The sequence below is a fragment of the Psittacula echo genome (genome assembly GCF_963264785.1).
Source record: "Psittacula echo genome assembly, chromosome: 23".
In the NCBI taxonomy this organism is placed as follows: domain Eukaryota; kingdom Metazoa; phylum Chordata; class Aves; order Psittaciformes; family Psittacidae; genus Psittacula; species Psittacula echo.
In genome coordinates, this window is record NC_137748.1 from 5,462,507 (window position 1) to 5,488,104 (window position 25,598).

The 25,598-nt window shown below is 63.3% G+C and overlaps 1 protein-coding gene across 1 annotated transcript; it reads right to left on the bottom strand.

Annotated features, from left to right (window-relative positions):
* Nucleotides 1-11,969: 11,969 nt before the first annotated feature.
* TBKBP1 (TBK1 binding protein 1) lies at nt 11,970-21,473 on the bottom strand (the record flags this gene model as incomplete). The annotated part of the gene is made up of 10 exons (XM_080633643.1): nt 21,386-21,473; nt 19,516-19,740; nt 19,320-19,442; nt 19,145-19,249; nt 18,562-18,715; nt 18,327-18,487; nt 18,188-18,237; nt 14,355-14,473; nt 12,915-13,660; nt 11,970-12,098 (listed from the first exon to the last, which is right to left on the bottom strand). The coding sequence occupies exons 2-10, from the start codon at nt 19,735-19,737 to the stop codon at nt 11,970-11,972; spliced, it is 1,809 nt and encodes a 602-aa protein (XP_080489769.1). The 5' UTR covers nt 19,738-19,740; nt 21,386-21,473.
* Between the last annotated feature and the right edge of the window lie 4,125 nt (nt 21,474-25,598).

A 25,598-nucleotide genomic window follows, 5' to 3' on the forward strand; every position in this document is an offset into this window, starting at 1 on the left:
GGGAGGGGGGAGTGGGAGAGGATGAGGACATGGGGCCGTGGGACACCTGCAGGGATGGGGACACGGGAGGGGACACAGGGAGCGTGAGGGGAGCAGGGGGACAGAGCAGGGGTCTCTGGGGTGTCACTGGGGGCCCCCTCACACCCTGTTGTGTCCCCCCTCCCAGCACTCTTTATTGATCCTTTACTTACCTCACTCACCCTGGGGTGTGCGTGGGGCCTGTGCGGGCGCTCCCCCCTTCCTGTGGTCTTGGGGACCCCCACAGCCACCTCTGCCACCGTGTGCGGATGTTTGGGGTCCCCCCATGGCTCACGCATTCACTGGGGGGGACCTGGGGACATCCTTGCCCTCTTTCCCTGGGGTTGGGGTGCTCGGAGCACCGCGGGGAGCTGGGACAAACCCCGGGGCCCGCTCCGGTGCCCAGCCCGAGGCCAGGCCTCCCCGGGACCTGCCCTTGACCCCGCTGTGCCCGGGGAAGTCCCCGTGTGTCCGCTGGAGCCACCGCGGCGGCGCTCGGGTCTGGAGGGGCCGGATCCCTTGGCAGGTCCCCAGCCCAGCGCCCATCAATACTTTCCATGCCCAGCGGTGGGGCACGGCTGGAGCATCCCCGCGCCTGTCACTCCCGCACCGCATGGAAGGACAAGGGACGCTGACACCCCGGTCCTGGGGCCAGGATTGGTCCCTGGGTGCTGATGGGGCCCCTCTGGAGCTGGGGTCTTGAAGGGGGTGTGGGGAGAAAGGGGGAGACGCTCTGGCAAACACGTATCTAAGTCTTTTGGGCTCCGTGGCCTCAGGGTGGCAGGTGATGGGACTGCCGGGGACAGCGGGAGAGGATGGGGACGTGGATGTGATGGGGACAGGAATGGGACAAGGATATGGATGGGATAGGGATGGGGACAGGGGTGGATGGGGCAGGGAAATGGATGGGGACAGGGAAATGGATAGGGACAGGGATGTGGATGGGGACAGGGATGTGGATGGGGACAGTGATGTGGACAGGGACAGGGATGTGAACAGCTTTGTTTCCCCCACGGAGGGGTCCAGCTGTGGGGCAGGAGGAAATGGGGAGTTAAGGATGTACGGTACGGGGGGGGGGGGTTTGGATGGGGAAGACCCCCATGTCCCCACGGTGAGTCACCTGGTGGCCTCGGTGTTCTCCAGGGGGTGTGTATTGGCCATCAGACACAGCTTAGCAGCCATTCCATCCGGCTTTTCACCGGGGGCATTGTTCAGAGGGGTCCTCAGCTTCAATCTCTATGCAAAGCCCCCTCCTGCTGACCCCCTCCCCATCCTTTCCGGCTCCCTGCCAGCTCCTCCTGCCCTCTAATCCCCTGGGAGTTGGTGGGGGGAGAGCGCTGGTTCTGGGGCATGTAGCAGCGGGGGGGGCGGGTTTGCAGACCCCATGCTCACGCCTGGCCTGGTATGTGCACACACATGCACACGCACACACGTGCGCCCCCCTCCCGGGCACAGCCACTGTGTGTCTGCATCCAGGTCAGAGCATGGAAGCTGCCCCCCATCCCTGGGCACCCCCTCCCCATCCATCAGTCAGGAATACCCCCCCCCCAAGTGAGAAAAAGCAGGAAAACATGGAAATTTCCAGCAATTTTTTTTTTCTAGGAGGATAAAATAAAGGCCGGAGGGGGGGTTATGGAGGGGAGGGGGGGGGAGTGACTCATTAATGGGGGGGAAGCAAGTGCTGCAGCACATGTGCTCCCCAACATCACGACGTGCTAATTCATTCCCGTTATACCATCGCCGGCGAGGATGAATTCACAGGCACAAACCCCCCCGCTGCGGGATCAGCGCCGGGCTCCCGAGCATCCTGCTGTGCCCATGGCTGGGGACCTGCCACCGTCACCCCACGTCCCCCCGGTCCCTGTCGCTGTGACTCCGGGGTCTGGCACGGGAGGGGGAAGGAGCATGGATCTGTCCCCAGGATGTCTTGTCCTTGAATGTGTGTGTCCCCCCCCCCGTAAAGTGACACCGGGGACGCTGCCCTCCCTGGGAGACACAGCAGCAGTCCCGGCGCGCTGCTTGTCACAAGTGTCCCTGCGCAGGGAGGGCTCGCTTGGGGCCAGGAGGGGAAGGAGAGCTGGGAGCCGTGTCCTGACCGTCACCTTGAACAGCCTCCCATGGCCCCGACGGTGACCGGGATGCTCCGGGGCATCCTCAGCCTTGGTTCTCTCCAGTGCGGTGTCCCTTGGCATAAGGACGGCGTCTGCGCCAAGCAGCCTGAGCTCAGCTCTCCATGGTGGGGAAGTGCTGGGATTTGGGGTCCAAACCTCCCTACAGCAGTAAATCCACTCATGCACCCCCATCCGCAGTGCTCCAGGACCTCCTCGGGGCTAAATCAAGCCCCGTGCCTCAGTTTCCTCTCTGTAGATAACTGATGCAACACGGCACTTTGCACGTCCAACAGCGTTGGGGATGGTGGCCGAGGGCAGCAGTGTGTCTCCCCCCGCATAGCGCAGTCCCTCCTGGAACAGGAAGTGTCCAACGCTGCAGGATGCTCCCCAAGGGCCACATCTGTCCCCATGGCAACTCCATCAGCATCTCCAGAGCTGAGCCCCAGCATCACCCCGCGCCTCAGTTTCTCCTCCTGTAGCTGTAGGGTTGAATATCCCCATCCCTGGGGTCTCCAGCACCGACTGGGATGGGGGTCAGAGCCTTTGTGGGGGCATTACCCTGAACACCCTCTGCTTCATGTCACCCATCCCTGCAACGTCTCCATCCTGCATCTCTTCACTCATGGACATCAGCCCCAGGACCAAATCCCTCCCGGAGGCACTGATCAGGAGCCAGCCCTCCTCAACGTGCAAGCCCTGATGTCTCCAAGCCCCAATGTCCCCAAGCTCCCCAGCCCCTGCTGTCCCCAAGACCCCTGTCCCCATGACACCCTCCAGCACAGACAGATCCCAGGCAGGTGCCGATGCTGCTGAGGGGTGGGATATTTGCTTTCCCAGCGGGAATTTGGCTGCCGGGCATCAGGGGGAAACTTTGGGGTTATTTTCTTAGTAAACGGCCCCGTTCCTGTTTTCATTATTAAAACGAGCACGAAGGCTCTGGGCACCCACGGGGGCTAAATTTGGTCTCAGGGAAAACCAAAAATACTCCCCCCACCCCAGAGGAATTTGCATCTCGCTGCTGCTCGAAGGCAATGTGTTGCTGAGAAGTTCATGGAGGCCTGAATGCAAACTGCAGGGCGGATGGGGCAGGATGGGGACACCCACCCAGCCAGGGGACACCCAGCCTGTCCTGGGGACGCAGCCAGCATCCTTGGTGCATCCGACCCCTGGGGTTTTGCATCTCAGGGAAGAGATGGAGCCACGTTCCCCGGTCTGTGCTGTATCCCAGAGCAATGCTTCAGAGCTCCCCCCCCGCCACCATCGGTGTCCTGGGGAAACTGAGTCACGGGTGGTGACAAGTGGGGAATGAGTGGCTGGTTTTGGGGGGAGTGGGCTCAGGCTCCATCCGCCCAATGCCACCACTCCCCACCCTTCACCCCAACACTGGCACCCTCCTCCTTCCTGCCCCAGAGCACCACGCTCCACCCCAGTCATTGGCAGCCCCACTTGGGGGGAAGCCCCATGGAAGGAGGTGTCCGGTGGGAAGGAGGGGAGCAGGATGGGGGGCACGGAGTCCGTCCCACCATGGGGCTTCCCCTGAGCAGCCTCAAAGCACCACCCTGGCTGGTGGGATGGATCCTGACCAGCGCCAGGAGGATGCTCACCCTGCACCCATGGGTGCTGCCCCTTCTACAGCGCTGCCAGGGCCAGCCAGGGGTGACACGGCAGTGGCAGCTCCGGGGGGGGGATGTCAGCAAGCAGGGAGGGGGGGACACTGAGCAGACGGCTCCTTAATCTCGGGGAAGGAAGCGGCTCTGGTTACGGAGCTGCCCTCGGTGTAAAAGGAGAGCAACAGGAAGAAAAGTCATTAACATCGTTCCAGCCGCTGCCATCCAAAACCCGACTGGTGCCGCGCCCCGTGCGACAGCCCCGCGTCCCCCGCGTCGTGATGCGGGGGGGGGGCACCTGGGGTGGGGTGACATGGAGGGGGGTCCACCCGAGGGAGCCCCCAACATCCCATCCTTGCGGGGTCCGGCTCAAAGCCCCGGCTCCTGGGGACACTGAACCGCAGCTCGGCTCCGGTCCCTCCTCCTCTTCCTCCTCCTCTTTCGCACCCCAGCGTGGGAGCCCGTGTGGGAGGTGGGGTGTGCACAGCCCGCAGCGTCCCTGTGCGGGTGTCACCGTGTGCGGGTGTCACCGTGTGCGGGTGTCACCGTGTCCGAAGTGCCACCGTCCATGGGGCAGAAGCTCCAGGGTGCATCGATGGGCACGGAGGGTGCAAAGGGTCTGGTGTGTGTAAGGGGCTGTGTAAGGGGGGGTGTGCACAGGCTGAGGATGTGTGTGTGAGTGTGCACGGGTGTGCAAGGGAACATGTGTGTGTGCAAGGGAACATGTGTGTGTGCAAGGGAACATGTGTGTGCAAGGGAACATGTGTGTGTGCAAGGGAACATGCGTGTACACAGGCGTGCAAGGATGCTGCCGCACTCAGATACACGCAGATACCCACCGTGTGCCCATGCTGCACAGGGGGGGTCCATGAGCCCGTGTGAAGCGGCCCCCCCCCGCCATCACCCTCCGGGCCGGGGGGGTCCGTGTCGCCCCCCGCTGCTGTAGGAGGCGATTTGCTTCAGCGGGAGGCAGATCCCCGGTGCAGAGCCGGGGCTCCCTGGGGACAGCTGGGGGGCTGCAGCCTCTGTCTGGCCGGCTTAGCGTGACGGGGGCACACGGGGCTCGGGCCCCCCGGCCCTTCCTCTTCATCAGCAGGAGGCGAAGGCTGGGGAGTGATGTGCGGGGAGGGGGGGGACAGGGACAATGGGCGAGATATGGGCTACAGCTTCTGACAATGCGTGATCCTGGCAGGCATAGGCGTGTGCGGGATCACCGGTCCTGGTGTGGGTGACTTGGGGTCATGGGGGGGCTGGACCCCTCTGGGATGAGGCTGAGGATGGTCGCACCCAGCAGAAGAGATGGTGATGTCTGATCCTGCCCCACAGGGTCCAATCCTCCCTCCTTAGGCCCTACCCTATCCTACAGAATCACAGCCAGGTCTGGAAGGTTCTGTCACATAGGGCCTTAACCCATGGGGTCCAATCCTGCCCTGCAGGGTCCCATCTTCCCCCACAGGGTCTCATCCTGCCCACAGAGTTTAGCCCTGCTTTCCAGCTTGCCCTATAGGGTCCAACCCTGCTCTATAGGTTCCAACCCTGTGCTGCAGGGTCCTGTCCTGACAGGTTTGGTCTCACCCTGCCTTGTTGGGCCCCATCCTACTGCTCAAGGACACATCCTGGTGTGAATGGTCCCATCCTGCTGTGTAGAGGCTGATCATCCGCTGTAGGATCCAATCCTGCCCCGCTGGGTCCTTTCTTCCCCCACAAGGACTCATCCTGCCCCACTGAGTTTAGCCCTGCTTTCCAGCCTGTCTTGTAGGGTCCAATTCTGCTCTATAGGCACCCACCCTGTGCTGCAAGGTCCTGTCTTGCCAGCTAGGGTCTCATCCTGCCTCTTTGAGTCCCATCCTACTCTTCAGTGTCCCATCCTACGTAGGGGCTGATCATCCCCCGTAGGGTCTCATTCTGTCTCGCAGGGTCCCATCCTGCGCCATTGGGTCCCGCAGGGTCCAGCGCAGCTCTGGACGGTCCGATCCTGCCCGGGGCACAGCGCTGGGGACGGGCACTCACCGCGTGCCAAACGGCAGAGCCGGCAGTTAAAAATACCCGTGGGGGCCCTGCAGACGGAAGTGGAGGTGTCGGCACCGGCTGCTCCAGGACGGGGGGGGCCATACTCGGGTGTCCCGGCCCCCACCGGGGACCCTCCTACCCAGCACCGGGTGCTGCGCCCCCACCGGACACCCCAAACCGCGGGTGCTGAGGAGCAGCCCCCGCGCCCATCCCGCGGTGGGGACCCGGGTCCCGGCGTGTGCCCAGGGGTGAGGGGCCTTTGGGAGATGCAAAGTGACAAATGACGCCCCGCACGCGTTAATGGATGTGACGCGGGGCTGACACCGCGGTGGCACCCGGGAAGAGAGGGGAAAGATTCCAATCGAATGTTAAAAATAGGTCATGGGGAAGGAGCCGGAGCCGGGTTCGTTTCAGCCGCCGGGTAAAAGGAGCCGCCTCCGGGTCCAGCCGGTGCGGAGGGAGCCGAAAGTGGGGTGGGATGGAGGTGGGAGGGGATGGGATGCTCCATCAGTGCCGGGGTGGTGCGACCCCAGCCCCAGATCCCGCCTGCCCAAAGCCCAGTTTGGCATCAGCCTGACGGCCAGATTGGTCCCCGCAGACACCCCCGGTCCTTGTGGGAGGGTTTAGGGGACCCTAAGGGTTCCCGTGGAGCAGGGCTGTGGGGCTGGTGGTGGCCCGGTGCCCGCGGTGGCCTCGCGCTGTCCCGGTGGGTCACGGGGAGTTCAGGGTGTCCATGGCCCCCGGGTGCCCGCTGCGTGCTGGATTTCAGCGGGGCCACCAGCGGGTCGTGCCTGTCACAGCCCCACAATGTCCCCAGCAGCAGGTCCTCAGGGAACGCATCTGCCACGGGGCCACCACCATGGTCGGCCAACACTGCGCTGTCCCCAAGAGCCACACAGCAACCAGGGGGACCATTTCCGTCCCCCCCCTTTGGGTGAATCCCTATCGCAGAGCATCACCACCCCGGTGGCAGCTGGGGACAGGGGGGTGGCAGGGCACAGGCACAGGGGGATTTGGGGGCTGTGTTTCACAAGACCCTTGGATGCTCGATCGGGGTGACCCCAAGTTTAACCCCACTTACGGCGCCGGCAGACGCTGCCCCCGATGCAGATGGGTTGTGACAGCCGAGAAGTGCCCCCCTGGCAGCACTGGCGAGGCTCTGACCGCGGCGGGGGGGGGACGCGAGACCCATGTCAGGGCGCGTTGGCTCCGTCACCTCCCCGCAGCGAGACGGCGGGTCCCACGCGCGGCGCTGGCAGCCTGCGTGTCCCCGGGGGGGCCGGTGGCACTTGTCTCTCTGCAGCATCTGTGATGGCGCTGGGCACATGGCAGCCGGGGCCGTGCGTGTTGTTATGTGCGTGTGTTCCCCCCCTCGCTGGCTGGGAACACGGATGGATGCTAAAGAGCTGATCCCATCACACGGATGAGGAAGGACACTGCCGTGGCTTGGCCAGGAGGGGACTTGCCGCATCCTGCCTGGGTGGGAAGGGCACATCCCGGGGGTGAAGGGCAGGAGGTCCTCAGGGACCACGGATGCCACCAACTCCCCTGCGAGGCTGTGGGGAGCTGGCGCTGGGGAGGGTGAGGCATGTGTGAAAACCTGTATCTCCAGGAAGAGCATCTGAGAGAGGTCGGGCAGCGGCCAGCACCCCTGTGGGACAGGGACCAGCGGTCAGTGGTGCACAGCCAGAGCGGGGGCTGACAGCAGAGTGACACCCAGGGTGACGCAGGGACCAGCACTCCAGGTGGATGCAGTGATGTGGGCACAAAGGGTGATGCTGGCACTGGGTACCCAGCCTGGACACAGGCACTCAGGGGTGATGTGGGCATCCCAGGGCAATGCAGGGACCAGAACCTCCTGGGGATGTGGGCACTCAGGGGTGATGTGGGCACCCAGGCTGACGCTGGCACTGGGTACCCAGCATGGATGGTGGGCACCCAGGAGTGATGCTGGATGAAGGCTTCATCCAGGCACATCGCTGGATGAAGGCATGTGGATGAAGGATGAAGGTGATGTGAGCACCCTGGGGTGATGTGGGCACCTCGGGGTGATGCAGGCGTGGGGCACCCCTGGGAAGGGGCCGAGCTGAGAAACTGCAGTGCAACAGCCCCGGGTCCTTCACAGAAGCCAAGGACCAAGAACTGAGCCTGTGGCCATCGCTGCAGTCACCAAAGGTCTTCACCCCAGAGTGGGGACAAAGCCCCGGTGCCACCCAGGGTCCCTTCCCCCCCCGGGCAGCCCCCTCCGTTTCTTATAAACGCCTCTGGCGATGCTGCCCTGTGACACGGCAGCTCTGGGGCTTGTGGTTAAACCCCAGGGCTCCGGCTTTGACTCACACCGGATCCGCGGCAGAGAGGGGCCTTTTGGCACCCACGGCTGGAAAGAAACTCTCACCCGGGCAGGAGCGCCGGGCGCTTCCTCGCAGAGCCGTTTCCTATAAACCCCGATGGAGGGGACACGGGGCTGAGCTGCTGCTGCCGCCAGCCGAAGCCACGGGGTCCTCTGGAGCCCGCTTGGAGCCGCAGGGATATTTCCAGCCTGGTTTGGGGAGGGGAGGGACCAGCTTCTGGGGGCAGGTGATGCCCTTCGGAGGGCGAACTCAGGAGGAGCAAGAAACACCCAGGGCAAGACATGAGCAGAACCTTTATTAGACATCAGAGAATCGCCTTCCTGATGCAGGCAGCCAGGGACACCAGGACGCTGTCCTCCCTGCTTGGAGCTGACCCCGAACACCCGACAATAGGGTAGCAGCATCCCTGATCCCTGTCCCCTCTCCGGTGCTGCAGGAGCAAGCGAGAACCGGTTCATTTTTCCCCTAAATGATAGAAATGCTGAGAAAAGAAAATAACCCCCAAAACTGAAAGTGTTCAGGAAAAAGCAGCTTTTCACCCACCTCAAAATAAGGGGGTTTTGGTTGGAGAAGTCAAACAAAACAAAGCAAGCTGCTGCGTAGGAAATGGTGAGGAGCGACCTGCATGAGGGGATGGGGACAGGGATGCAGAGCTGCACCCCCATGGGTGGGGGGCTCTGGGTGGCTCTGGGGGACAATGCCCTGAGCCATCCCTGGTGTTTCTGGGCACAATCCCCACAGGGATGCTCCCGCTGCCCTTGGACAGGCCGGAGCAGATGGACCCCATCACTGGCCACTGCAGGAGGGTCCCTGCATCCCAGCCCTACTGTGACTGAGGTGGATCTGGCTCATCCCAGATCACACAGGGGACCCTATGGATCCAGCCGAATGCGTGACACCCCCCCGAGAGCCCCGCGTCCCGATGTGGGTCCTCCCACCCCCTGGTGCCAGCGGAACCCCCACACCAGACCCCGGGGCACGGTCATTGCCACCATCCCGGTCCCTACAACCGCGGTGGGGTTTGCGGTGCCTGTGGCATATGGGGAGGATGCTCCTGGCAACCGGGTGCGGGGGTCAGGCACCCCAGGGTGCATCAGCCCCCGCCGGAGCACCCAGTTCAGCCCAGGGCGGGTGCCCCAGTGAAGGCTCTGCCACGCCGGGGGGATGAGAGCGAGACCAAAACCACAACCGAGCGCTGCGGTTTGAGCTCCCTCCTGCGAGCGCCGAGGAGGCGGCAGCACCGGGGGGGGTCGGAGGAAACGGGACCGCGCACCCCCCCCATCTCCATCCCCGGGCAGTGGGGCTGCAGTGGGGGGGGAGAGGGAAACTGAGGCACGGGGGTGCTGGTGGCGTCGGTGGGGATGGGTCAGGGTTTCCCCATGCAGAGCGGGGTGAAGGTGGGGTGATCCCCATGGGGTGATGAATTGAGGGTTATAACACGGGGAGTGATGCACCCTTATCCTGCTCATGGGGACTCATGCAAGGTATTCAGCCCCACTGAGCCTGGTGCCCACCAGGAGGATGGGCATCCGGGGTCACATCCAGCCCTTCACACTCCCCAGCCCCACACACAAAGGACAGCAGAGCAGGGCAGTACCCCCAGGAGGCAAAAACCCAACCCTGGGGTGCAGGCACCCCAAAACTCCCCGAGCAGCATGCGCTGGGCATGCGGACGCATCTGCCTTGGGGGATACATGTCCTGGAGCTGCCTGGTTCCTCCCACATGGCTCAGAAGCTGCAGATGGGGGCCGGTGGTTCTGGGGGGGTGGCTGGGGGTCCCCACACCTTTGGGGGGAGCTCGGCATCCTCCTTGACTCAGCAGCAGCCACCCCCGGAGGAAAGCGGCTCCGGGTCGGTGGTGGATGAGTAATGGCACCAACGCTTGACACCCACCACGTGGTTTCAAAGCACAGGAGCAAGGAGCTGGGGAGTGATGGAGAATTTGGGGGTGCAGACACCCCCTTCTCACCACCGGCCACCCCCTGCTCCAACCCAGGGCATTCCCAGTCCAAACTGATGAATCCACCCTCAACGCCACCCCGGGTGTGGATAAGGCCTCATTCCCTGGTGGGTTAACACCCCTCCAGCATAGGACCATTTGCTGCAGCACCACATCCCCATGAGCATCACCGCGTCCCCCCATCTCATCCCCATTGCTGCCTGGTATCCGGTGCCCAGCTCTGGCTCAGCCCTGGGTAGGGGCTGCTCTTCCTGCCTCCGGCCCCTGTCAGATGCAGAGATGAGGGTGTGATAACGCCGGTCTCATCGCTGCGCCGCTGCCTCGCCGGCGGCATGGGGCCTGTATCTCCTTCACACCATCGCTCTGCAGGCCGCCGTGCTGCAGCGAGCTGGGACCCGAGCCTGCACCCAGCTCAGGGAGCAGGGACCGAGCCCCTGTCACTCTCTGCTGCATCCTCTCCCAGGCACAGAGAGGCCTGAGAACGGTCACAACCCATCACATGGATGCTCCCTACCACAGCCAGGGGCAGGGAGCTGCGGTTTCCCATCAGCAGCTGAGTTTAAGGGTGTCTCATCACACCCGCATCCCCACTGGGTGCAAAGCCAGCCAGGGACACCCCCCCAAACCCTCAGGCACAGGCAAGGATGCTGTAGGCCCTGCAGTAACACAGAGGAGTGGATTCCAGCAGCGCTGCTGGAGCAGTGGTACCCATGGTGTGAGAGATGGGGCTTCCCTGTGCATGGAACAGACCCTTCCCACAGGATAACCAGGAGGATCCCATCCCAGCCACCAACCCTACCAGGACCCCGGGCCCTGTGGGGTGCCTCCCACCTTTGCACCTTTAGGAAAAGCATCAGCCCTAATGATGCTGGTACAAGCAGGTGATGGAGGCGTGAAGCCCAACAGCCGCAATGCCACCATCCTGGCATCGGGCCCCCATCCTATCCCCATCCCTGGGTGGCACCCACAGCTCAGCCCCCCCCATTCCACCCCATGGGACCCAAAGAGAGGAGACAGCTTCAGCCCCTCCATGGCATTTTGGGCACTGGAAAGGGTTTATTGGAGTTGGTGGCACTGGGGGTGTGGGTCCCTTTCCTGGGGGGTCCCGGTGCGGTGGAAGGGGGCTGCACCCAGCCGAGCCCCCGGTGGTGCACGAGGAGGGTATGGGGGGGGGGACATGCATCGTGGAGCAGCTCGGCTGGGGGGGATGGCGCTGTGGACCCCCCCAATCCCGGCAGCTTTGAGGTAGATTGAACGTGGGGGGACATGGGGGGACAGGGTGGGGGGGACTTAGGGTCAGCAGCACCCCTGGGTTAAAGCGGGGGGGCTGGTGGGGTGGGTGTCATGGTCAGGGAGAGCCCCCAGAGCCCAGTGCAGTGGTGTGGGGGGTCCATGCTGCACCTTGGGGCTTGTTTCTCAGCAGCATCATTGTGGGGAGCGGGGAGAAATGGGGAGGAAGGGGGGGCTTTTAATGGGAAAGATGCTTGAACCAGTGAGATGAGGTGAGGGGGACCAAGAAAAAGCAGCTGCCCCCTTCTCAACCCCCCAAACCCAACTCTGACCCGGGGAATGGGCAGCCCTTCACCTGCTTCCTGGGGGCCAGATCCAGGACCTGGCCCCTCAAATCCTCCCTGAGATCAAGCAGCAGCACCCAAGGGTGCAGTCGGGTTCCCTCGGGATGGCGTTATCCTGCTGCCCCAACTCGAGCATCCGGACCCGGCGTGGATGCAGGGATGGGGCAAAGTGGGAGCGAAGGAGCCCCCCTATGGAGGGCGGGTGGGCTCCAGGGTTGGGGGGTCTCAGTCTTTGTGTAGCTACTGAAGACTTGGAGGTATTTGGGGAGCCGTGTCGCTCCTCGTGTGTTTTCATGCAGCATCCAAAGGTCGGGGAGCAGGGGCTGGGGGGGGAAGGCTCAGATCTTGCTGTTCTCGAGGTGCGAGTCGATGTGCTTCACCAGGGCATCATCCGGGTAGCCGATGGGGAAGGCGAGCTGGCACAGCGGGCAGCTCCGCACCTCTGAGTCCACTGTCTCCAGCAGCAGCTGTGGGGCAGAGCGAGGTGCTGAGCATGGCCTGCTCCCCATGGGGGTCATGTCATAGAATCCCAGAGTGGTTTGGGTTGAAGGGACCTTAAAGCTCCTCCAGCTCCAACCCCTGCCCCGGGCAGGGGCACCTTTCACTGGAGCAGCTTGCTCCAAGCCCCTGTGTCCAACCTGGCCTTGAACACTGCCAGGGATGGGGCAGCCACAGCTTCTCTGGGCACCCTGTGCCAGCGCCTCAGCACCCTCACAGTAAAGAACTTCCTCCTTAGATCTAACCTGAACTTCCCCTGTTTCAGTTTGAACCTGTTACCCCTTGTCCTATCACTCCAGTCCCTGATGAAGAGCCCCTCTACAGCATCCTTGTAGCCCCCTTCGGACACTGGAAGCTGTTCTGAGGTCTCCACGCAGCTTCCCTTCTCCAGGCTGAACAGCCCCAATGTTCTCAGCCTGTCTCCATACGGGAGCTGCTCCAGCCCCTGAGCATCCTTGTGGCCTCCTCTGGACTTGCTCCAACAGCTCCATGTCCTCATGTTGAGGACACCAGAACTGCACACAGTGAGGTCTCACGAGAGCAGAGGGGCAGGATCATCTCCTAGGACCTCCTGGTTATGCTCCTTCTGATCCAGCCCGGGTTACGGTTGATTTCTGCCACAGCTTCCATATCCCCCCAGCTCCTCCCCAACACCCACTGCTGGGTGCAGAAAGGGAGAAACTGATGCACTCCATGCAGCAACCACCCTGCCTGTGCGTCAGTGGGGCTCCTTTGCCCCCACCACCCCACCAACCCATCCCGGGGTGCTGGGGGTCCCCACTTACATTAATGGAGGGCCAGGACTGAGCGTGCTCTGCCCGGGCATAGGCAGCGGCCGTCCGGTGAGCGGCGTCCGCATCGGGGCTGGGGAAGCCGGCACAGAAGGATGCGCAGCGAATGGCCCCGGCCTCGGGGCTGGGCGGGCTGGGGAGTGCCCAATCCTCCTCATCCGATGACTGCTTCTCGAAGCGGACGTGCTCCTCGAAGGGCTCATGGGCGCTCAGGGGGGCCCCGGCACCCCCCAAGTACACCTCGCCATAGGGTCGGTGCTTGGGGAGCGTCGAGGCTTCGGGCTGGAGCCAGAGCGAGCGGCTCTGCTGGTACAGAGCCACGTTGCTCACCTCCGAGTAGCTCCGGCGGCCCTGGAAGCCGGCCTTGATGTGCCGGCTGGAGGGTTTGGCGTAGCCCAGCTCCATCCTCTCGCCGGGCAGGCGGTGCGGTGATGCTGAAGCCGGTGATGGGCACGGTGGGGGCACCGGTGACCGGCGCTGCTGGGCAGGGGACTGGCTGGACGGGGGCACCGGGGACCGGCGCTGCTGGGCAGGGGACTGGCAGGGGCCGGGGGCTGGCGAGCGGCGCTGTTGGGCCGGGGACTGGCTGGGGGGGCCCGGCGAGCGCCGCTGCCGCGCTGGGGACTGGCACTGGGGTGCGGGAGGGCGCCCCGGAGGGGCGGGCGAGGAGCACTGCGGGGCGGGCGAGCGGCGCTGCGGGGCTGGGGAATGGCACTGGGATAGCGGGGAGTGGCGCTGGCCTGCGGGAGGGAGAGCAGAGAAAACACCCTCACGTCAGGCTGGAGGCACGGAAAGCATCCCATGTCCCCCGTGTGAATCCGGGATGGATGGATAGGGGATGGGGCCGTGGGGACCCCCGGCGGGAGGGCTGCTCCCTGGGATGGATGGGCCCAGGCACAGATGTTCTCTGGGATGGATGGTCCCAGGAATAGAATCATGGAATCAACCAGGTTGGAAAAGCCCTTTCAGCTCATCCAGTCCAACCATTCTCAGCACTGCCAAGGCCACCGCTAACCCATAGCACTGAGACCTCGTCTCCACTGTGTGTGAACACTTGCAGGGACACTGACTCCAGCACTGCCCTGGGCAGCCTGTTCCAATGCCTGAGCACCCTCTGGGGAATGAATTGTTCCTAATATCCGATGTAAATAAAATAGCTTGTGTTGGAAGGGCCCTTCAAAGCTCATCAAGCCCATTCCCCCTGCAATGAGCCAGGAACACGTTCAACAAGACCAGGTTGCCCATATGGATGGATGGTCTTGGAGATGGATGCTTTTGGGGAAGGATGGTCCAGGGAGGGATGCTCCACAGGATGAACACATGCAAGAGCTTATCACCAGCCGGAGGACAAGGGCCTCCAGCACGGTCTCCCCATTATTTGCCCCCCAGCCCTGCCTGGCTATGGGGTGCCAGCCCCCAGTGTCCCCCCCTTACCACCATTGAGGCTCTTCTCCTGCAGCAGGGCACGGAGGATCTGGCTCTGCAGGGAGCTGAGGTTCCGCAGGCGGCACAGCTCCTCCGTCAGCTCCGTGTAGGCCAGCGCCAGGTTCACCCTGCGGCGAGGACGAAGCATCACTGAGGGCGAAGCAGCCCCAGGTTCCCCACGGGGGGCACCCGAAACCCGCGTTCGGGTTTGTCACTCCGAAGGGGAAAGCTGTGGCCGCGCATCGGGTGCAACCGGAGGGAGGTGGGAGCCGCGCCCGCCCCCCCCGCCGCTCGCGGGGGCCCTGACAGAGGCATTAAATCCTTCCCCAAGTTGGGTGTCACTTTTCAAAGCCGCCTTCTCTGCGGTGACGCGAAGGCCCCGCGGGCCGGGGGGGCTCAGAGCATCCGCACCGAGGGGAGAACTGAGCTGTTGTGACACCCCCGGACCCGGGAGATGCTGCTTGTAACAGCAGCTGACAGGTCTACCCCTGCCCGCGCCCCCCGGCATCGCACTTGGGGGCGGGGGGGGGAGAGGAAAAGGGAAAGAAGAAAAAGAAAATCAGAAAAAGAAGAAAAAGGAAAGAACAAAAAGGAAATGGAAATAAAACCAATCACAAAATAAGGGGAAAAAAGGAAAAAACAACAGAAAAAGAAGGAAAACCAAAAGAAAAAGAAGAAAAAAGAAGAAAAAGAAGAAAAAAAGGAGAAAAATGTAGAAAAAAGGAGAGAAAAAAGAAGAAAAAGAAAATAAATTTGAAAGATAAAAAGAAAAAGAAAAAATAAGAAGAAAAATAATTATAGAAAAGAAAAAAGAAAAAGAAAAAAGAAGCAAAATAAAAAGAAGAAAAAAGAAGAAAAATGGAGAAAAAAGGAGAAAAAAGAAAAAGAAGAAAATGAAAAGATAAAAGAACAAGAAAAAAGAAAAAGAAAAAAGAAATCAGAAGAAAAAAGAAAAATAATTATAAAAAACAAAAAGAAAAAAGAAAAATAAGAAAAAAGGAGAGAAATAGAAGGAAAAAGAAAAAAAAAAGAGAGAAACAGACCCAGAGAAAGAAAGAAAACCAAAAGCAAATGAGAACGAGGAAGCTGTGTCCTGAGCCGGGTCCCCACTGTCCCCAGACCCCCCCAACCTGCACCTCTGCCGGCTCCCACCTCTCGTGCCTCAGTTTCCCCCCTGCCGCCCATCGTGGGCACCCGGCTCTGAGCCAGGGCCCTGCTGCAGAGGCTGCGGCTGCTCCCCACAGCCGGGGGGGTCCCATCTCCCCCAGCCCCAGGGCTGGGTTTGGCCCCCCCCAGCTCCCCTCAAGTCACGCTGAGGCGCAGGGAGGAAGCACCAAAACCGCAGCGCTGGGGCGGAGGAGCGAGAAGTGCCGGGGGGGGTGGTGTTGGTGTAAGCAGCCCCCGGCCCCTCACCCTGCGAGGGCAGGGACCTGTCCCATGGCCCCCCCCTGCAGCCAAGGGGGTCCACGAGGGGTTTTGGGTGGCTTGAGGCCAGCAAAGGGGAGCTTGGGGGGGTCTCGGTGTTCCCCCCCCCAATAAAGGCGCTGTTTCAAGGCAAACTGTGGGTTTGATACGCAACTGCAGATAAGCCGTGAGAACAAAAGAGCCACCGAAAACCCGGTGCCAAAACGAGCATCGCTGCTCCGGTGGGAATGGCTGGATCCCATGGGACCGCCTGGCTCCATGGCACGACAACCGTGTTCCCTCCTTATCACCCAGCCAGAGATGCTATGGAGAGCTGAGACCCCATCCCAAGCTGGGACCACCAAAGTGAGGGGCTGAGGATAACCGGGGGACAGGGGTGCAATGTGCCCCCCACTCAAAGCACCAGGAGGGGCGGAAGATCTTGGGGTGACCTCAAGAGAGTCCCGCCTGGTAGACAAGAGGTGGGTGAAGACTGGAATGCAAGCAGGAACAGCAGATGTAGGTGCCACTATCACGGAGCTGGGGGGGCCCCGCCATGACCCCAGCAGCTGCTCGCCCCCCCCCTTCAGGGTTGGGAAGAAGTGGATGAGGATGCTTCAGCGCAGCATCATTGGCAAAGGAGGTGCTGAGCGTGGTGGCACCTTTGGCAAAGGCACCAGAATCATTAAAACCCATAAAACCCCACCAAAACGGTGTCAGAAACAGGGATGAGGGTAGGGGTCCGACCCACCTGCACCCATCACCCCCAGCACTCAGCACTGCATCCCCCTGGGTATCAATATCCTAGCGCTCCATCCTGCAAAGCATCCCCTGGTGCTGCAGCTCTCCAGCACCTCAGAAAGACACCCCCAAAAAAGGGCAAAACCGTGAAAAATAAAAAACCCAAAATAACCCAAAATAAAGAGGGGCCGAGGGACCCCCGCCCCGCTCAGCGGCGGCGCGCTGAGTAATTCAGCAAAAGCCACCCAGAAAAGTCACCCGGAGATGGAAAGCGCCGATAAAGCGTTTTTCACACCCAAAAAGAAGCGGTGGAGAGGAGCGGGTTACAAAAAAGAGCCGTATTTACAAGAAAACACCAGGCTGGGGAGGGAAAGGCCATGCCCGGGGAGGGGGGAAGGTGCCCCCCGGCTTAGGGGTGCCGGGCACGGGGCTCACCGTGCCTCAGTTTCCCCACGCCGAGCTGGGGAAGTGAGGCTGAAACCCGAGGTGGGTTTGGGAGGGGTTCATGTGCGCGTTGGGAGTTTGAGTTGCTGGTGGGGGCTGATGGGGTGGGATGGGGAGCATGGGATGAGGGAGTGCGGGAGAGGGAGAGCTCAGCGTTCCCGGCTGGGAAATAAAGTGAATGAAGGGGAGCAACGTGGGGAGGGTGAACGGGGGACACCCGCGGGGTGTGCGGCAGAGACGGGGCTGCAGCCGCCCGGGCAGCGCGGGTGCTTCAGTGCCTGCAGCGCCCTGAGCCCCGGCAAGACGGGAAACGGCAAAAGCATCCGACACGTCGGGAAAAAGGAGGGGGGACCCCCCCCAAGCACCCAGCCCCGGCCCCGCGCGTCAGCTTGGATCTGTCCACAGCTCGGCACGGGCTGGCGGCCCCGGGGCAGCGGCCCCGACGTGCCCCGAGGAGATGCGGTGCAGCGCGGGGTGTGAATTCCCGCTCCTGCATCCCGGCCGATAGCGGGATAACGGGAACGCCGCCTCATTGCACAGGTTACAGGAGGCTGCTGTTAGGAAAGTTCCCGAATCGGAGCTGCTGGGGAGAGTTATGGGGTCCAGCCATGGGAAGCAGCCCTGGGTCAGCCGTGCCACATCAGTCATCCCCAGATTTGGGGGTATCTTTGCCCAATCCCTCATTCCGAGGTGTCCCAGCACCGGGGTTTGCCCTGATGGAGCTCCAGGAGCTCATGGATGCAGCGAGGAGGGGGACAGGATGCGGTATGAGGACCAGAGGAAGGATGCCCAGCACCACCATGGCTCCGCACGCAGGTACCAGCGCAAAAAGGAACATGAGAGCAGGGTTTGGTGCAGGGAAGGGGTGGACGGTGGCTCCAAGGAGCCTGGACATGCTCCTGGCGCGGTGTCCCGCAGCCATGGATGCATGGCACGGGTGGCACGGCGCGGTGCTCTGCGGTGACGGCTGCTCTGCGGCAGCCACAAGCCATCAGTGCCCTCTGGAGGCAGCAGCACAGGCACCGAGCCGGTGCCACCCAGCTCAAACTCCCGCGGCGCAGAGGGTGCTTTTGGGGTGCTGGGTCCCCCCCTGCAGCACTTCAATATGGGGAAGCCCCCAGGGATCCTGCCCAAAGGGAGGTCCTGTCCCCCCCGGACACCCCGGGTGTAAAGCAGAGTCCCAAATGCCACCAAACCCTCTCTGCCAAGGTGGGGACCCCCCACTGCAGCCCAACCCTCACCCCAGTACTTACTGGTCATCGCCCACCTTCTTCACCCAGGCCATGTCCCGCTCTGACTGGTCCTGGGGGGAGAGCAGACATCCCATTGGCACCCGGACCCGCATCCCTAGGGATGGGGGGAGGTCCCGCATGACCGGTCCCTGCTCCGAACCTGCTCCCGCGTGTCCTGCAGGTGCTTCAGCTCCGCCTGCAGCCGCTCGCACTCGGCCTTGAGATGCTCCTCGCGGTGCTGGGCCCTTTGGGTCTCCTGGCGCGCTGCTTCCAGCTCAGCTTCCAGCCCCCGGCTCTGCCAGCCCCCGGCACGCTCCAGCACTGCGGGCAGGGCATGGCTCAGTCCCGGCACGGAGCCATGGGGGGGGCTCGGCGGGTCTCGGGGGGGGTCTCACCGTGGGTCAGGCTGGGGTTGGGGTGCAGGGTGATGAAAGGCACCTCCTGTCCCGGTATCGGGGTGCCCAGCCCCGGGAAGGTGCTGCCATCGCGCTGCCGTAGCTGCTGCTCCAGGCTCCGGATGCGGCTCAGGTGAGTGTCCACCAGCGCCCGCTGCATGGGGAGGGGGAAAGGGATGAACCCCCCCCAACACTGTACCCATCCCAGGGGCCATCCTGTCCCCCCCACCCTGGCAGACCCAGTGCTTAGGGTCCCCATGGAGCTGGTGGGTGTCGTGGCACAGCGATGTGGGATCTGTCCCTAGCATGTGGCCAGCCCCCCGGTGCTGGATGGGATGCAGGATGCTGGGGATGCCCACAACAGGGACACCACGTTGGAGCTGGGAGCACCCCGTGGCAGAGCGGGAGTGGGGAGGGACATGAATAAATCCAAGCAAAGCGCATCACTGAACCCCCAATGTGGCCATAATGGGGGTGAGCAGCCACAGCCCCCCCAGCCTTGCTGGTGGCACCAGCATCCCTATGGGATCTGCCCAGCTGGTGCCAGGGGGAGGGGACCCCGAAGTGTCCCACCGGCACGCACCATCTCTCGCAGCTCCGTCTCCAGGTCAGCCTTCTCCACGCACAGTTTCTCATAGGCCTGGATCATCTCCTCCAGCTGCTCCTCACGCTCTTTGCTCTTCTGCAGCTGCGCAAGGGGGGAGCCGTGGGTTGGGGGGCAGCTCGGGGACCCTCCCATGTTCCCCAGCCCCACTCACCTCGTGCTGGAACTGGTTGAGCTGCTGCTGCAGCGACGCCTTCTCGCTCTTGAGCAGCGACGTCTCCTTGGCCTCGTAGAGGGAGAAGATGCGTTCCTCACCGAACTCCCCGATCAGCGGGTACTGCAGCCATGGGGCAGGGCATCAGCGGGGACCCCCGGGCCCCAGCCCACCCTGAGCCCCCTGTGCCCCTCACCTTGACCTCGTACATCTTGAGCCGGCGCTTGAGCGTGGAGTTCTCCCTCTCCAGCCCCGTCAGCCGGTTCTTGATGTCGTCATAGGCGGTGATGAGGGCGAAGTGGGAGGCCGAGCACATCTCTCCCGAGAGGTCGGTGTTGGGGCTGTCGAGCCAGTCCTCGTCCTGCCCCAGCGCGTCCTGCGTCAGGATGCTGATGTCGTCCTCGAACATGGAGTCCATGTCCTGCCTGGGGTGGGATGGGGGAACGGAGAGACGGCTGCTGGTGACCCCATGGCAGCGATGGGTACGGATGGGAGCAGCACAAAGCCCCCAGAGAAAGTCTGGGCTGTGGGGGCTCCGGATGCTTGAGCTCTGGATGGCTCCGGTTGGACATAAGGCAGAAGCTCTTTCCTGTGAGGGTGCTGAGGCGCTGGCCCAGGGTGCCCAGAGAAGCTGTGGCTGCCCCATCCCTGGCAGTGTTCAAGGCCAGGTTGGACACAGGGGCTTGGAGCAAGCTGCTCCAGTGGAAGGCGTCCATGCCTGTGGCAGGGGTTGGAGCTGGAGGAGCTTTAAGCTTCCTTCCAACACAAACCATTCCATGATTCTATGGAGTGGGGCTCTTGAGGAGCTCGACCTGTCCCAGCAGCCAAGGGTGATGGAGGAAGGTTGGTCCTGGAAGCCGCCACCAGCGCCAGCTCCAACCCCACAGCATCCCCTGAGGATGGGACAAGGGGGGGGGCAGTATCCCGGCATCCCCTGCAGGAGGAACCATCACGAAGGTGGGAGCCGGGGCGGCAGGGAGCATCCCCAGCCTGGCACCGGGGGGGACGCGGTGACTTCCGCGCACCCCCCTGGGAGCAAGCACCAGGAATAGCACCGGGAGCCGGTTCCTCCCGCCCCGTGCCGCACGCGAGCTGCTTCCCGCGCTCCCACGCCTCGGCGGCAGCAGCCTCTGCTGTGCCCTATATACCGGGAGCCACCGCCAGCCTCCCCGCACAGCCCCGGAGCCGGCCCCGGGGACCTCATCCTGCCCATGGCCAGGATGCGTCCCCTGGTCAAGGATTCTGGGTGATGCCGGGGGGATGTGACCCTGGCCATCCACCCCTGCAGGATGTGTCCCTGGTCAGGGCGTTTGGGTGGTTGAGGCTCTGGAAAGTGGCTGCCACCGGCTCTGCTGTGGCTCCTTGGCTGCTTGGTGGGGAAAATGGGTCCCATGAGTGCGAGCCCCAGCACCGGGGCTCCTGCACCGGCCCCTGTGCTGATGGGCACCCCATGGGCACCGCGGTGGCTGCTGCTCCGGCGCGGCCTGGCCGGCTCAGGCAGGAGCCGTCACCACACAAATAATTCATAGCAGAAAGCCGGGAGAGGGAGGTGACATCCGCAGGGTGACGGGGGGGGGACAGCCCGGCCCCCTCTGCCCCAGGCAAGGGGAGCACAGACCCCCCACTACCCCACAGCCAGTGCCGGGCAGTCAGAGCCTCCACTGGGACAAGCAAACAGGGACAACCCCCCCGGCTCTGTGCCCCCTCCTTTGTCCCCTCTTGTGAGGGCCTTAAATCCACAATGAAGTGGACCCCCCTGCTCGGGCAGGGAGGGCACCATGACCATCCCCTTGGGGAAACTGAGGCAGCCAAGATGAGATTCCCCAAGCCCTTGGGGACCTCTTAATGCAAGACCCCATCAGTCCTGCATTGCAGGGGTTGTGGCTGCCCAGACCCCTGCCTGGGGGCACCACGCAGAGGGGCACCCCCGGTGCTGGCTGCGGATGGGACCCCCTCCCTTCCCGATACACAGGGCCCGGCAGCAGCTCTGCACCCACAGCCTGGCCCCCGGTGCATGGCCCGGTCCCGTGCCTCAGTTTCCCCCCCCCCGTGTCCCGCCGTGACACGTGCCTGGCAGCGGGCCCCGGGCGCGGGGCGAGGCGGTGCGGGCTGGGCAGGGCTGCGGCGCGGCCACGCGTGTCCCAGGCGTCAGCAGCGCGGGCAGGGAGCCGCGACGGGGGCAGCAGAGCGCGGCGGCTCCGTCATTAGGCTCCAGGGGCAACGGCCAAGGTCCCCGCGGCACCGCGCCAGCTACGATGCTCCCTCCACGGTCCCAGCGGTCGCTCCCCTCTCGAGGCCTACAAATACCTTTAAAGAGAGAGAAAACGGGGCTGCAGCTCACCGGGATGCTGGGGGGGGGTTTGTGGAGGCAATGGTGATGGGCGCGGGCTGTGCCGGGCAGCGGGTCGCTGGCACCCAGATGGCAGTAGGGGGATCGGCACCGTGTCCCCAGCACAGCCCCACTCTGGGGGTCTGTGAGGACCGAGCTCCAGCCCCGGAACCGCGCCAAGCCCCCTCCTCATTGCTGTCCCCTCCCGGTGCTGGGGGGGGATTGGGGGTGCGATGCCACCGCCATGGCTCCGAGTGAGCGCAAACAGGCTGCGAAGCGGAGTGCGAAGGGGGCCGGGACCGCGGCTCCCCGACCCCGGCAGAGTGGGGGTCAGCCCTGGCGGGGGTCCCGGGCACCGGATGGCGGGGGAAAGGGGAGGGGTTTGGCCTGCGGCGGCCCCAGTGTCTCGGAGAGACCCGGCCCGGGGCTGCGCACCCCATCCGGAGCCCAGCCCGGGGGTCGCCGGGCGGGGACCAGGACTGGAGGTGCGGGAGGGGCCCAGGATGGAGCCGGGGATGGAACTGGGATGAATCCGAAGATGGAACCGGGATGGAATCGGGATGGAGCCGAGGATGGAGCCGGGATGGAGCTGGGATGAAGCCTGATGGGCGATGGGTCTGGGGGCGCGATGGGGCGGGGGGAGGCGGGTCCGGGTGTGGCGGTGTCGGTCCGGTTCCCGGGCCCGGTTTCCCCCCCGCCGGCCCCGGCCCAGGCCCCGCACTCACCGGCGATGCGATGCGATGCGATGATGCTGCGGCGGCGGCCGCCGGGATGCGGCTCGATCCCCGCCCCGGCGGGTCTCGGTGCCGGTGCCGGTCTCGCCCCTGCCGCAGCCCCGGCCGCCCGTTCCTTTCCGTTCCGCCGTTTCTTCCGCTCCGGAGACACCGAGAAACCACGTGGGCACCGGGCGGCCGCCAGCCCCTCCCCCCCCACGCTCCGGTGCCGCCCCCCCCGCCCCGTTTCCCCCTCCCGGGGCACCGCGGGTCTCCGGGGCCCTCCCAGTGTCCCGGGGGGGGGGGGGGCATACTCTGTGTCCCGGACCCCCGGAGCCATCACCCCCTGCCGTGCCCCGCGGGCGGACCCCGGACCCCCCCATTGCAACCGGAGCCCCCCCCCCATCAGGGCTGAGTCCGGAGCCTGGGGGGCTTCACCCCATCGGCAGCCCCGGGGGGGAACGGCAGAGCCGAGCTGCAGGGCTGCGCGGGGGGGGCTGGGCTCGGCTCCTTCCCCCCCTTTTCCGCGAACGTTTTATTCCCTGAATTGTTCTCTCGGAGCCGCTTCCATTACGGAATTCCATTTTCCTCCCCTGGCTGCGCAGGGTTATTAATAGCTGCTCTCCTTTCGCCAGCACTGCTGGTGCCGGGGGCTCTACCAGCAAATCCCTGTGCTCCGGGGGGACAGATCCCAGCACCCGCAGAGCCCGAGGCCTGGATGGACAGACCCATGGCACTGCATGATCCCGACTGCACGAGCGTTCCTCAATGGAAGACCCTGGTGGGAATCATCCCGTCCATGTGCCTCCCTCCCATGACAGCTCATGGAATAGGTGTCAAAACCAGGCAGAGCCAGTGCTTGGCTTCACCCAGCCCCTGATTCCCACTTGGACACCCAAAAGGAGGGAAGACCCCAGCTGAGGAGCTCCCGTCCTAGATCCTGGCTCCTGGCATGGCTGTATCATCACTTGGATGGAGCCTGGGATGCCCTGGGAGAGCGCGGCGGCGATTCGGCACCAGCCCCAGGCTGGCATTGGTGGGTACCACTCTTGGGATGCCCACATCTGGGGGTTGCGGAGTCCAAATGCAACACTGGAGGCTTTGGGAGGCCGATGGCAACCATGGACAGGGCCGTTCCCATTGGAGATTTTGCCAGGGAATCACCACCGTTGGCTTTAGCGTGCGGCCTGGAGGAGAAAACAGCTCTGGGGGGGGTCACAGCGCTGGGCTGAAAGGCACCATTGACCCCGAGGAGTCACACGGCGATGGGCAGGAGCTGCGGGGCTGGAATGTGCTGCAAACGGGGCTCCGGATACATCCCGGTGCCAGCTCCGGCTCCTCGGATCTGCTGCGAGTGCTTTGAAGCACAAATGAAGGTTTTCCATCAGGTTCCAGGCGAATTCCGAACGCGAGGCAGGAGCCGCGCTGGGGGACAGGGCCTGATGCCCTCCTGAGGGGCTGCACACAGGGCACAGGGTGCAGGCGTTCGCTGTGTGTGAGGGATGAGCCTTGCAGCCACCCCGGGAGCTGGCACAGGGTTGGCAGTGAAGAGGAGGGAGCCTGAGGAAGGCTCTGGAGCAGGAGCAGTGATTGAAGCTCCTGTGGTTGTCTCCCATATAAGCCTGGTCCCGGCATTTGGGGTCCGCATTGCACCCCGATTGCCAACACAACATCCAGGAGTGCAGCTATGGGCAGAGCAGGATTCAGGCCGGGCATCCCACGGGATGCTCTGCTCTTCCCCTGCGGCTTCATGGAATCACAGAATGGTTTGGGTTGGAAGGGACCTTAAAGCTTCTCCCTCCTGGCATTTCCAAGCATTTCTCACCCAGCCTCTCTCCCACATTCCCATCCTTGCTCCATAATGGAACTATTTAATGCATTTCCAGTGCAATGAGGTCTCAGCTGATCTGGTGCCTGTGACGGGGAATGATGGGGAGCAGAGGGAGGCAGGAGACTCCTCGGACAGCCTGTGTTACCTGGAGGCTGCAGTCTCCCTGGGTTCACACAAGGCCTGAGCCGTCCTAAAGCATCCACTGAACCCCAAAACATCACCTTCATCTTCCTCAGGGAGCATCTCCCATTTGTCACCCTCCTTTACCAACATTCAGGAGCCTGTTGGGTCCCTCAGTCAATGGCTTTACTTTGCCTGAGCAAAATCGTTCAGTGCCTTTATGGCAGAGGATTTATTGGGTTATTACCAGTGACAGAGCTCAGCCTTTTGGCAGGGGACACTTAAAACCCCCCCGGTGACACCCGGCAGCATTAACTGGGGCTGAGGTTTTCCCTTCCAGCCCCATCAGCTCCGGCTGCCACCGAGATGAGGCCCAGCACTGAACTCACCCATTGATTCCCATTGCCGCACAGGGTCTCAGGTGGGAACACGGAACTCCATTCCCCGCAGATGTGGTTGTTCACAGCAGCGCTTCCATCTCTATGGAGGGAACCTCAGATCATTTCCCCTTTGACCGGAAGCATCGGCTGTGATCCAGGACCTGCACATCACACCCTGGGCTCCCCAAAAGCAGCAAGGGGAGGAGGATACAGGGAAAGCTGCATCCTGTGAGCAGAGAGCAGAAAGCTCTGTAAACCCCTGTTCCTGATGGCACAGCCCTTCTATACCTGTGCTGATCCCAGCTCCTTCAGGCTCTGACTGTGGCAGGGAAGCCCCATGTCCCTGCCAGGCGAGCACATGAGTGATGCTTTTGTGATGCTCCCACGGTGGGACAAGGGGACTCCCAAGTAGCCAACACACAGAGCATGGCAGGAGCAGAGCTGTGAAACAAAGGCTCCCCTTGGCTCCGGAGCTCAAAGGCCACGCTGATGACCCTGTGCTGCCATCATAGGATGCTTGCATTCAGCAAGTGCCGGCAGTGCCAGACAGCACCAGGGAGCTGCAGCAGCCCTTGCAGGAAGGCGCTGAGGCCGCAGCATCACCTCTGAGGCTAGAAATCAACTTGTGGCTTCATTTCCCCTCCCCAAAGCTGCAGGAAATGTGGTTTTCTCCTCTCCCCATAGGGACGCAGCGCTCCGGGGCAGGGGTGGGGGATGCTCCTCACCCTCATCCCGCTCACCTCCAGCGAAGATGCTCCCTGAATCCAACCCAGCTTCCCAGGGCCGCGCTGTCCCCGGGTGCCGGAGCGGGTGGCACATATGGCAGATGACACAGTGCTGTCACCTCAGCGAGAGGAAACGGGCGAGCGTCACTCATTGAGCGCGCACCCACACAGTCTAAGCGAG